We start from the raw sequence: 11,555 nt of genomic DNA on the forward strand, positions 1-11,555 counted from the left end.
CGACTCATGACTCACTTATAGCGACACTGTGAACAGAGCATCTCCGACACCTTTCTTAAAAGAAAAATATATACTTTATTTGTCATATATACATATACAGTTGTACAGTACAATGAAATTCTTTCTTTGCATATCCCAGCTTGTTTGGAAGCTGGGGTCAGAGCGCAGGGTCAGCCATCGTATGGCGCCCCTGAAGCAGACAGGGTTAAGGGCCTTGCTCAAGGACCCAACAGTGGTTGCATAGCAGAGCCTGGATTTGAACCGCTAATCTTCTGGTTGATAGCCCAAAGCTCTACCCACTAGGCTACCACTGTCCCGAAGACACACACACGTACAGGTACTAGCGCTCCCCCCCCCCCCCCCCTTTTTGTTTGTTTGTTTGTTTGTTTGTTTGTTTGTTAAGATTTTAACATCATGTTTTTTACACTTTGATTACATTCATCACAAGAACAGTAGTTATTCATAACACAAGGTTCATCATTTCACACGTTTATTTCAAACAGTCATGGACAATTTTGTATCTCCAATTCACCTCACTTGCACGTCTTTGGACTGTGGGAGGAAACTGGAGCATCCGGAGAAAACCCACACAGACACGGGGAGAACATGCAAACTCCACACAGAAAGGACCCGGACCGCCCCACCTAGGGATCGAACCCAGGACCTTCTTGCTGTGAGATGACAGTGCTGCCCACTTAGCCACCGTGCCCCCCCCCTTTCTTGTAGAATTGTGCTTAAAATAAAGATATATTATACTGACCAGATTGTTAGTTATTTACAAGTCAATATTGTCAATATGGACAGCGATTTAAAAAAAAGAAGAAAAAAAAGTGAACCTGTAAAACTGCGGTGTTAAATGCGATGTGGTAGAAAATTTGGGTGCACCTAACTTTTGTGCTGGTGCACCTAAGAAAAAAAGTTAGGCGCACCAGTGCAACCAGTGCAAAAAGTTAGTCTAGAGCCCTGACACCTCATGGGAATGAGGAGGATCTTATGTCAATCTAAACACAGACAGTACTCCCAGTATTAGCAAGTGTCAAAAATCCCTACAAGATGGTAAAACATAATTCATTTTGGGTTTCCACTGACATGCTGGGAAAAAAACCCTAAAACAGGTTGACTTGTTTACCAAATTGAAACTGATTGCTACTCATACAGGTGTGTGTTTTTGTGAATGACTTATAGGTGAAACTTTGAGTTTTGATCAGATATGGTTCTCCATACTTCCATAAAGAATCGGACTATATGTTCTTGAAATAGAGGTTATTTGTGTAGGTGCGGCCGAGGTTATAGATGCTTCATTAATCTGGAATTTTAAGTACTCACTGCCACACACACATACACACACACTACAAAACACCAAGTATCTACAGAATGTAGATAAGGCTGTGCAAATACATAATGGAAAAGAGCAAAAACCAAGCCCTCCCAAAAATCAAACAACAGGTACTGCCACCCTGTATTGCTTGTCATGGTTACTGGTTTCCTTAGCACCACGTGCAAGGCTGTGACATCATTATAGGTATAAACTATAAGAATCCATCCACACTTTATTTGCTGTACTGGCTGTGAGCTTATACATTTGTCAAGATCTACAACAGGATACGAAACAAAAAGTAGGTATCAAAATATGTATATTATAGTTTTTGTTTTATAGGTAGTTGTCACATATTAATTACGTATACTATTGTTATATGATCTTTATTATATCAGATTTACATGTTTTACAGTGGTGTTAGGTATTAGAGAAACATTTGCATGTGCATTTCTTTAAATGTTTATGTACTCTATATGGTAATATGAATTTAGGTTGACTTAAAGTCAAAAGTTTACATACACTTAAATGAATTAATTTAAACAAAGTGTTTAGGTGGTGCGACCGATAATCAGATTAATGCGACATTTTTCTACCGGGGTAAATATGTTTTACCGAATGTTTTACCTTTTATACCACTGTACATAAAATATTTTTACTTAAATTGATGGAGACTCATCTCTGAAAGTCATGTAATATGTGCAATCCTTTCTAATTCATTTATTTATTAAGATTTTAACGTCATGTTTTATACACTTTGGTTACATTCATGACAGGACACATAGCTACTCATTACACAAGATTCATCAGTTCACAAGTTTAATGTCAAACACAGTCATGGACAATTTTGTGTCTTCAATTCACCTCACGTGCACGTTTTTGGACTGTGGGAGGAAACCGGAGCACCCGGAGGGAACCCACGCAGATACAGGGAGAACATGCAAGCTCCACACAAAAAGGACCAGGACCGCTCCACCAGGGGATCAAACTCAGGACCTTCTTGCTGTGAGGCAATAGTGCGACCCACTGAGCCACTGTGCTACCCCAGTCCTTTGTAATTGAACACTCTGGTCAGTTTTGTCAGAATGTGGCCCAACATACCTGATATTCACTCTTGATGTCCTGAAATATGACAATAACTTATAAGGTAGTTTGTCCTTTTGACTTGCCCAGAATCTTCCTTCTAAGCTGAATAAGTAAGTCCGTCAAATCTGCTGTGTTTTAGGATGAACCGAATGCTCATAATTTTGTTTTTCTATACACCTTGGTGTACAGTGAAATGACAGTAAAGTTAATCTTGAATCTTGAAGTAAACGTGTGTCTTTGTTGGCCAGCAATGGCTTGGTGCCTTGGTCACGTTTTCCTGCTTGACAAGCCAGTGTTTCCAATGTTCTGACCAAGAACAAGTACAGTGGTACCTTGAAACTCAACGTCAATAGGTTCTGGGAGTGGCGTTGAGTTTAAAAGGTGTTAAGTTTTAAGGTATATTTTCCCATAAGGATGTATGTGAAACCTGTTAATGCGTTTCATGGTCCCGTGGAACTGCATATATTTTAGGCTTATGTAAAATAATGGGGTTGTTTTTGACACTTATACACTGATAACACAAATATAATATATAAAAACCACTGAAATACAATAAAAAAACTGTTCAAAATCAATCAAAAATACAATAAAACCTGCACTTTATCTTTAATTCCTTTCTATGTTGTTCTTTTATTACATTAAACTACATTAAGCTTTTTTTTTTAACTATAAGTGTTTTAGACTCTCGGAAAAGCTGATTCTTACAACTTCTCAGAACCTCGAACTGTAACACAAGTTTAAAAGTGAAACAGGAGAAAATCCAGCTGAACAAAGTTTTTTATGTGTGTTTGTGTCAGTGATGTCATATCAAGCTGAAGTGATTAACACACAGCCTCAGGTGACGGTCACTAGTTACACCATTTCCAACACCTCTGACTGGAGCTCCAACCTGTGTGACTGTTGTGAAGACTGTGGCATCTGTAAGTCTGTGTTTGTCTGTGTTTTTATGGATGTATAATAACAGAGTAAAAATAATGTATTTTTAGCAGTATGCAAAATCAAAGACAAAACTAAAGACAAAGACAGTATAACTACATAGCCCAAGCATTTTTGTGGCATTGTTTGAATGGTTTGCTTATTTAGAAGTGATTACTATGTTATTCCAGCTGGTTTCAAGGGTGATGCTAGGTAGGTTGCTATTGTTCCCTAGGTGGTTGCTAGGGTGTTGCTATTTCATTGTGGCTACTAAAATCCATGTCATTGTGGTTGCTAAGATGTTGCTAGGCAGCTGCTTTGGTATCAGTTATGGTTGCTGTAGTGTTGCTTATTGATTTATATGTTACTCCAAGTAGTTGCAATATAACATTTCTGGTGCTTGCTAGTGGGACGTTGTAGCCTAGCGGGTAAGGTACTGGACTAGTAATTAGAAGGTTGCTGGGTCTAGCCCCACCACTGCCAGGTTGCTGCTGTTGGGCCCTTGAGCAAGGCCCTTAACCCTCAATTGCTTAGACTGTATACTGTCATGGTACTTTAAGTGGCTTTGGATAAAAGTGTCTTCTAAATGCTGAAAATGTAAATGCTAGGATGTACCTTAGCTATTTATATGTTATCCCAGGTGGTTGCAATGGTGTTGCTAGTTGTGATCTTTGGTCTTAAGAGGTTACTAAGCTGTTTATATGTTATTCCAAGTGTGTAGGGCATTGCTAACTGGGAGTCAGTGTATCTTTCTTAGTTACTTAATGTTGCAAGGCAGTGCTTATGATTTTAGAGGTGGTTGCTGTGGTGTTGGGAACTGATTCAAATGCCATTCCAGGTGTAAGATGAGGCAAGGTTTAGGTTAGGTTAGGTGGTTTAGCATTGCTTTTGGTTGTTAGGGTGTTGCAGAGCAGCTTATGTGTTATTTTGGAGCTAGGTGGTTGATTTTTTAGGTGATTGCTAGGGTGTTGCTAGATTGCTTGTTGTATGTTTCCCCTAGGTGTAATAAATAAGTGAATAAATTTGTGTTGCCCTGTAATGGATTGGCACCTTGTCCCAGGTGGATTGCTGTCCAGGGCACCAAATCAAGTACAACCCTGGCCAGGTTTTGGTGAAAATGAATGAATAAAATGTGGTTAAATAATATATAATAATGTGGTACATAAATGATCATTATTAATTTGGGTGTAGATTGTCTGTGAACACCTACAGGTACGTTCAGTACTATGATACAACTACATGAGTATTAAGTGCACCAGTTCTGTCCTGATGGAAAATGACTTTTCTGTCCTGTGCTCTGTAGGCCTGTGTGGGGCGTTCATCCCATGCATCCTGGGCTGTAAGGTGGCACAGGACCATGGTGATAGCTGCTGTCTACCTTTTCTACCCGGGGCCATGATTGCTTTACGAACTGGCATCCGTAACAAATACAACATCAATGTAAGTTTAGACGCACAGTTGGAACTCCTAATTTATTGTGACATTATTATTATCATCCAAATTATATTAATCTGTTTCTTCTCCCCCTTTTTTCTTTACTTTTTATGTTTTCTTTTTTAAGTTTGGTAGACATATTACTTTCTGTTTATTCTTTAATTAATCTTATTTTTTATTTTTTTCAAATGGAACCAAACCCAAATGAAATCTTGCTCTTATACAGCGCAGTGATTAAGTAAATAGGCATGTCAGTTAATAATTAACCACTAATAAATGGTGCATATCAGTTACATGAACACTTATACTATATCTGCACTCAACCGTTTCATTTTGTGAGCTTGTTTGTCCTTCTGATTAGTGGCTCAGCTGTACAATAGTGAGCAGATCTTTGTAACTTCACTTCTCAGGTTATAAAACCATGTTTTATACTGTATACAGTATTTGAGCAGCTGTGATGTTTTTTCCTACAGGGGTCGATCTGTGATGACTGGGTGGTTATGGCATGTTGTCCTCTATGTGGGCTCTGCCAGATGGCACGGGAACAGAAGATGAGGGGATGATAAGTCCGAAGGGCAGAAGAAGAAGGACTAACAGCGTCATTACAAACAAAACTGCGCTTTATATAAAGACCTAATGATGTTTAATAACTGGTCATAGACTTTTAGACTTTAGGCTTTATTACAGGTAATGACGATATTGGGAGTTTCAGTTGAAAAAGTTTTAAAATAACCCAAACTAATAATAATAATAATAATAATGATAATAATAATAATAATCTTTACATTCTTTTGATTGGCTGAATTGAGTATTATTTAGGGGGTCAAATTAACCATTATAGCACATAAGTCACATTTTATTTTCATTGAATTGAGAATCTTACCTGGTAAACACAGTAAATTTGAATTGTAAAGCTTTAAGAGATTTTTGGTAAATACTTTAAATGTATCTTTACATGCTTGACTACTAGTAAATACACTAATTACAGTATTAATAAACACATTTAGACATTGACATTGGAAAATTCTGCATCTGATAAAGTTATTAAGATGTTCTTAGGCTATTAAAACCCCCTGGCTGGGTGCCCAGTTGGCGCAGCGGGATATTCCGCTAGCACACCAGTGCCGAGATTCTGAACTCCTCGGTTCGAAACTTGGCATTGCCACCAGTGGGCTGGGCGAAATCTAGCAAGCATAATTCTCAGTGCCTGCAGCAGAGACGTTTCTGCTAGGGCGGGATAACCGGACTATGTGGGTGGGGTCTTCAAACACTGTGTAAGGACCCTGATTAGCAGATAGAGAGATGCCTGTGCAGAATGCATGGGTGAAAAAGGGTTCCGCTAAGGGCTGCAAATATACCCACCTCGTGAGCAGCAAATATACCCACCTTGACTGCAATCAGGGATCCCCCAGCAGCGGAAGACAAATTGACTACACTAAATTGGGGAGAAAATGGAAGAAAATGCCTAAATAAAATGAAAAAACCCTAGATATAATTCTGTAAAGATTCATATAGTTTAAAATACCAGTATAGATGTACAATAACATAAACAAACCTTCTGATCCTGTCCTCTAAATTATACCCTTAAATAATTGTGCTTAGTGAGGTAGATTCAACTGTTTTGATTTGTCAACTGTATTAGATAATATATTAAACAGGTGCTAAAACATATTCAAGCACTTTTGAATATTATCATTATTATTAATATTATTATTATTATTGGGTCAATGGAAAATTAAAGGTTTTACTTTTTTATATGCAGTGATCTATTAAATATATTAATATTTATTAATGTTCAGGAAACTGTATAAAATGATCAGAATTTGTAAAATGTGCATCCACACATTAATAAACATATCCATTAAACATTAAAAAATGGAAATAATAAAAGAACAAAACAAACCTGTACCAGATACACAACACAACCTAATCTTACTTTTATTCTAGGTAAAAGCAAACTACACAATATACAGTCTTATGCAAAAGTTTAGGCAACATATACATTTGCAGCTTACATTTCCATCAACAAAATGTTGCATTTGACCAGGAGTGTATAAACATTTGTTTAAGACTGTATACTTTTGCCTCACATGAACTGGCCTATGTGTCAATCAACAGCTGTGATGGTTTTAGCCCATGAATTCCAGTGATAGCTCAGTGGTTAAGGTACTGGACTAGTAAACAGAAGGTTGCCGGTTCAAGCCCCGCCACCACCAAGTTGCCACTGTTGGGTCCCTGAGCAAGGCCCTTAACCCTCAATTGCTCATCGTGTTCTGCTCATTGTGTAGGTCGCTTTGGATAAAAAAGCGTCTGCTAAATGCTGAAAATGTAAAAATGTAAAAAAATTCCATTCTTTCTTTATCATATCTCCAGCAAACGCCTTTTTAAAAATGTTTCTGGCTGATATGAGCCAGTACTGATACTGGCCACAATACAAGCCAACATTTCTTGGCCTTTCACATGTCTTTTATTCCACAGATCCTTATAACTGCCATTTCTTTAATCACATTTTGGACAGTAGAAGCTGTAAGCTGGAAACCTTGTCCTCCTGTTTAAGCATTATTTAGCTTTATTTTCAGATCCTCAGTCGGTTGTTAAGAGAAGTGTTGTTGAGTGCAAGGTTGTCTGATGTATTTTTCTCAGTGCCAAACCAAATTTTTAATGCCATCAGCAAAACATGTTTTTGGTTGAGCGTGTATCATCACATGAAAATCTTCTTCCCCTTAAAGCTTCTTTGAGCGTCCAAAAAAGTGGAATTTAGATGGCACTAAATCCGGACTATAAGCTCTCTCTCAGTCTCTCAGACACGACCAATTACTACTACTCCCGCACTCACCATAATACACCACACATCCTTATTTGAATACAGGTCTGGACTGCTTCAAAATATGTATTACCCCCCGGTAATTAATGATGCCTTTATAAATGTGCAAGTTAGCCATGACAAAGGCACTAATAGGCTCCCATTTCATAAGAGTTTGGCATTTTGAACTTTGTGATTGTAACAGTCAGGATAGTTCTTTTGCTTTTTGACCTAGAGAAAACAATGTCTATTATTTCTATAAATGATTTAATCACAACACACATTTTCAATTTTTTTGTTAGTCCATCTCTGGTGAGTTTGAGCCCAGTGGAGTGAGTAGTGTATCAGTTGTTATGGAAGTTGTTTATACTGTATACTGTATGGCTTCTATTTTGCAAGGAAAGAAGCATCCAAAGTATTGTTTTCACATAACACATTGGTTTTTAATGCAGTGCCTTTTGAGGAATCAAAAATCACAAGTGCTAAATGTTATTCCATTTATTTTAAAATTCAAATATTACTTTAAATATAACTTTAAGAAAATAGGCCAGTGATGCCCCAATATTCCATGTGAAATGTGGAAAGGTCCTGGGTTCGATTCCCAGGTGGAGTTTTTCAGGTCTTTTCTGCATGAAGTTTGCAAGTTCTTCCTGTGCTTGCATGGATTTCCTTCGGGTGCTCCGGTTACTTCCCACAATTCAAAGACATGCAGTCAGGTTAATAAAATTGCCCTAGAAGTGAATGTGTGTGTGTGTGTGTTTGCCCTGTGATGGACTGGTGACCGGTCTGGGGTGTTCCCTACATTTCACTCAGTGAATTGTACCCACTGCGATCCTGACTAGGATACAGCGCTGGTTAAACAGACAATAAATAAATAAATAAAGTAGTCATGAAAATATTGTCACATCATTGACCATAATTTGATTAAATGTGACTATATGGGAAATTAAACATGTCTATATGAGAGATGAAATGTTACTTCATTATAAAAGACAAATTTCACTGTGTTCTGGTTTTAAGTTTCTATTCATGAACTTAATGATCTCAATTCTGTTTCCTCTTTTTATTGTTGGAAAAGAACTTCTTTTTTTAATAGAGTTTAGTGGGTGGTAGACAGCAAGACAGATAGAGCATTGCTAAATACACTGAAGGTAAGATATGAGATTTTAATATACTGATTATAGATCTTTTTTAACCAGTGGTATTATAATAACTGGGAGCAGGGTCCTCTTCTGGTGCAAGTGGTTAAAACCAATGAACAAAATAGACTTTAGTAGAGCTTTCTCTATATCAATATTTACCTTTCTAAACATGTAAACAGGAACATGTACTATATTATGGTAGTCTTGTAATTGTATTCATTTCTGCAATTGTTCTTTGTTGAGCTTTACTGTACCATGCACTTTGCAGGAAAGAAGTGGCAGTTTCAAACCTGACACCAAATTGATTTAAATAATTTCCATCTTAACCCTTTGATGCACAACCTGGGTCAAAAGTGACCCAACTGAGTTTTTATTTTCTATATATTTGCAATGAATTAATTTCGTCATTCAAGCTTCCATGAATTTTTCAATTCACAACATGGGTCAAAAATGTATTATGTATTTACTATGAAATTTGACAGAAACTACTGACATTTGTAAGTGTTTGTAGTCAAAAACATATTTACTGATCTTTTGAAAGACAATCAAAGATTAGGCTCTTGAATCTTGAATATGTCCAATAATATTTGCTTGCTAGCTGTTTACATATTCTACTGTAGTATAGATAGCTTTTATTAGCTAAGACAGCAAATACATGAATAATTGACAAATGTGCATATGAAAATATTCTTGAATGGCTGAATATGGGTCATTTTTGACCCATGTTGTGCATTAGAAGGGGTTTGCTTAGCTTGTACATCAAAGGGTTAAGGGCTCATGGACAATGAAGTTCAATCCAGCTAGCCCTATTTACACAGGTGCAGAGAAATTAGGAGGACATGATACACAGTTGCAATTATAAAACTTTCTACACCATAAAATCAATTAACCAGTAAATCATTAAAGCTGATCATTTATTTATATTATTTAAATTAAATGTATTTGTATAGCACGTTTTACAGTAGACATTATCTCAACTTTACAGTTGTATCTTAGTGGTTAAGGAACTGAACTTGGTTGCCGGTTCAAGCCCCACTGCAGCCAAGTTGCCACTGATGGACCCCTGAGCAAGGCACTTAACCATCAATTGCTCAAACTGTATTCAAATGTAAATTCAATGTAAATGAAATGTTGTAGCCTAGCAGTTAGGGTACAGAACTAGTACTGGACTAATATTCAAAAGGTCGATGTTTCAAGCCCCACCACGGCCAGGTTGCCACTGTAGGGCCCTTGAGCAAGGCCCTTAACCTTTAGTTGCTTAGACAGTCTACTGTTAAAGTACTGTAGGTCGCTTTGGTTAAAAGTGTCTGCTAAATGCCGAAAATGTAAACGTAAACCAAGTTTCTGTATTCAGATTTTAAGATCAGTTCCAAAATAGAATGTATGGAAGGGAAGAGATCTCCCGCTAACCAGAAGAAACATCAGAGCTCATCTGACAAAATCCAAAATTTTTTTTGGGATATGCTTGATCTTTGAATACTGTATTCCTTAGCGAGTTCATATCTTTTGAGCTGGCTATGCCGTTATTTCCTATGTAGTGTGGCGGTGCACAAAGCTTAATGTGACTTACTGTACTAAAACAACAAATGAGGAAATTCATTAGTGGATAGAACTTATGAGCAGTAATAATTAAGAGAGGTTTTGTGTTTCTATGTCGTTCTTTTAATACATTAAGTGACATTAAGCTTTTTTAACGATAAGCATTTTAGACTCTTTTGGGAAAGCTGATTCTCACAATTTCTCAGAACCCTGAGCTATAACACAAGTTTAAAAGTAAAACAGTGAGGATTTGACGGTTATTCCACACAAATGCAGATTCGTCTCATATTCACACTTTGATGATATTTTACCACACCACTTAAGGCGAGTGCTGAACAAAACGTCAACAAAAAAGGTTGAGTTTAAGAGTACAAATTTCTCGACAAAGGGTGTCGAGTTTCAATGATTTCAAGTTTAGGGGCGTTAATTTACGAGGTACCACAGTAATGTATTTTGGAAATTTTTGGACAATATGCTGGTGGTACTGTGATGGCACTGGGATGCTGGAGGACATTATTTAACAATCAATTGTACTGTACTTGTACTTTCATCAAAACATTCTTGGGGAGAATATGAGGTCATGAAACCATGCTCTGAACTATTTGGGTTATACATTCTTACATTCCACATGGTGATGTCAGGTAGTCCTGAGAACAGGATCTTGCATAGCACACTTTTATTAAAGAACCAGTTATGCTGTTGGGAAGGTTTAATGTGTATGCTTTGACATACATATATATATATATACTGATCAGCCATAAAATTAAAACCAACTCCTTTGTCAATTTTAACTCAATTTAAACTCGTCAATTTTATCAGCTCCACTTACCATATACAAGCACTTTGAAGTTCTACAATTACTGACTGTACTCCATCTGTTTCTCTGCTTACCTTAGACCCCCATAGAGCAGATATTATTTAGGTGGTGGGTCATTCTCAGCACTGCAGGGACACTGACATGGTGGTGGTGTGTTAGTGTGTGTTGTGCTGGTATGAGTGGATCAGATACAGCAGTGCTGCTGGAGTTTTTAAATACCGTGTCCACTCACTGTCCACTCTATTAGACACTCCTACCTTGGTTGGTTCACCTTGTAGATGTAAAGTCAGAGACGATCACTCATCTATTGCTGCTGTTTGAGTTCATCAGTGATCACAGGACGCTGCAGGACCATATCAGTGTCACTGCAGTGCTGAGAATGATCCACCACCTAAATAATACCTGCTCTGTGGTGGTCCTGGGAGGGTCCTGACCATTGAAGAACAGCATGAAAGGCAGCTAACAAAGCATGCAGAGAAACAGATGGACTACAGTCAGTAATTG

The 11,555-nt window shown here is 37.4% G+C and overlaps 1 protein-coding gene across 1 annotated transcript; it reads left to right on the forward strand.

The window, feature by feature from the left end:
- The first annotated feature begins 3,200 nt into the window (after window positions 1-3,200).
- Window positions 3,201-5,337, forward strand: cnfn (cornifelin). Its single transcript, XM_062991862.1, has 3 exons — window positions 3,201-3,321; window positions 4,620-4,756; window positions 5,224-5,337. Exons 1-3 carry the CDS (start codon window positions 3,201-3,203, stop codon window positions 5,311-5,313), a joined length of 348 nt encoding a protein of 115 aa, XP_062847932.1. The 3' UTR covers window positions 5,314-5,337.
- The last annotated feature ends 6,218 nt before the right edge of the window (window positions 5,338-11,555 follow it).

Source organism: Trichomycterus rosablanca, chromosome 3, assembly GCF_030014385.1.
Source record: "Trichomycterus rosablanca isolate fTriRos1 chromosome 3, fTriRos1.hap1, whole genome shotgun sequence".
NCBI lineage: Eukaryota > Metazoa > Chordata > Actinopteri > Siluriformes > Trichomycteridae > Trichomycterus > Trichomycterus rosablanca.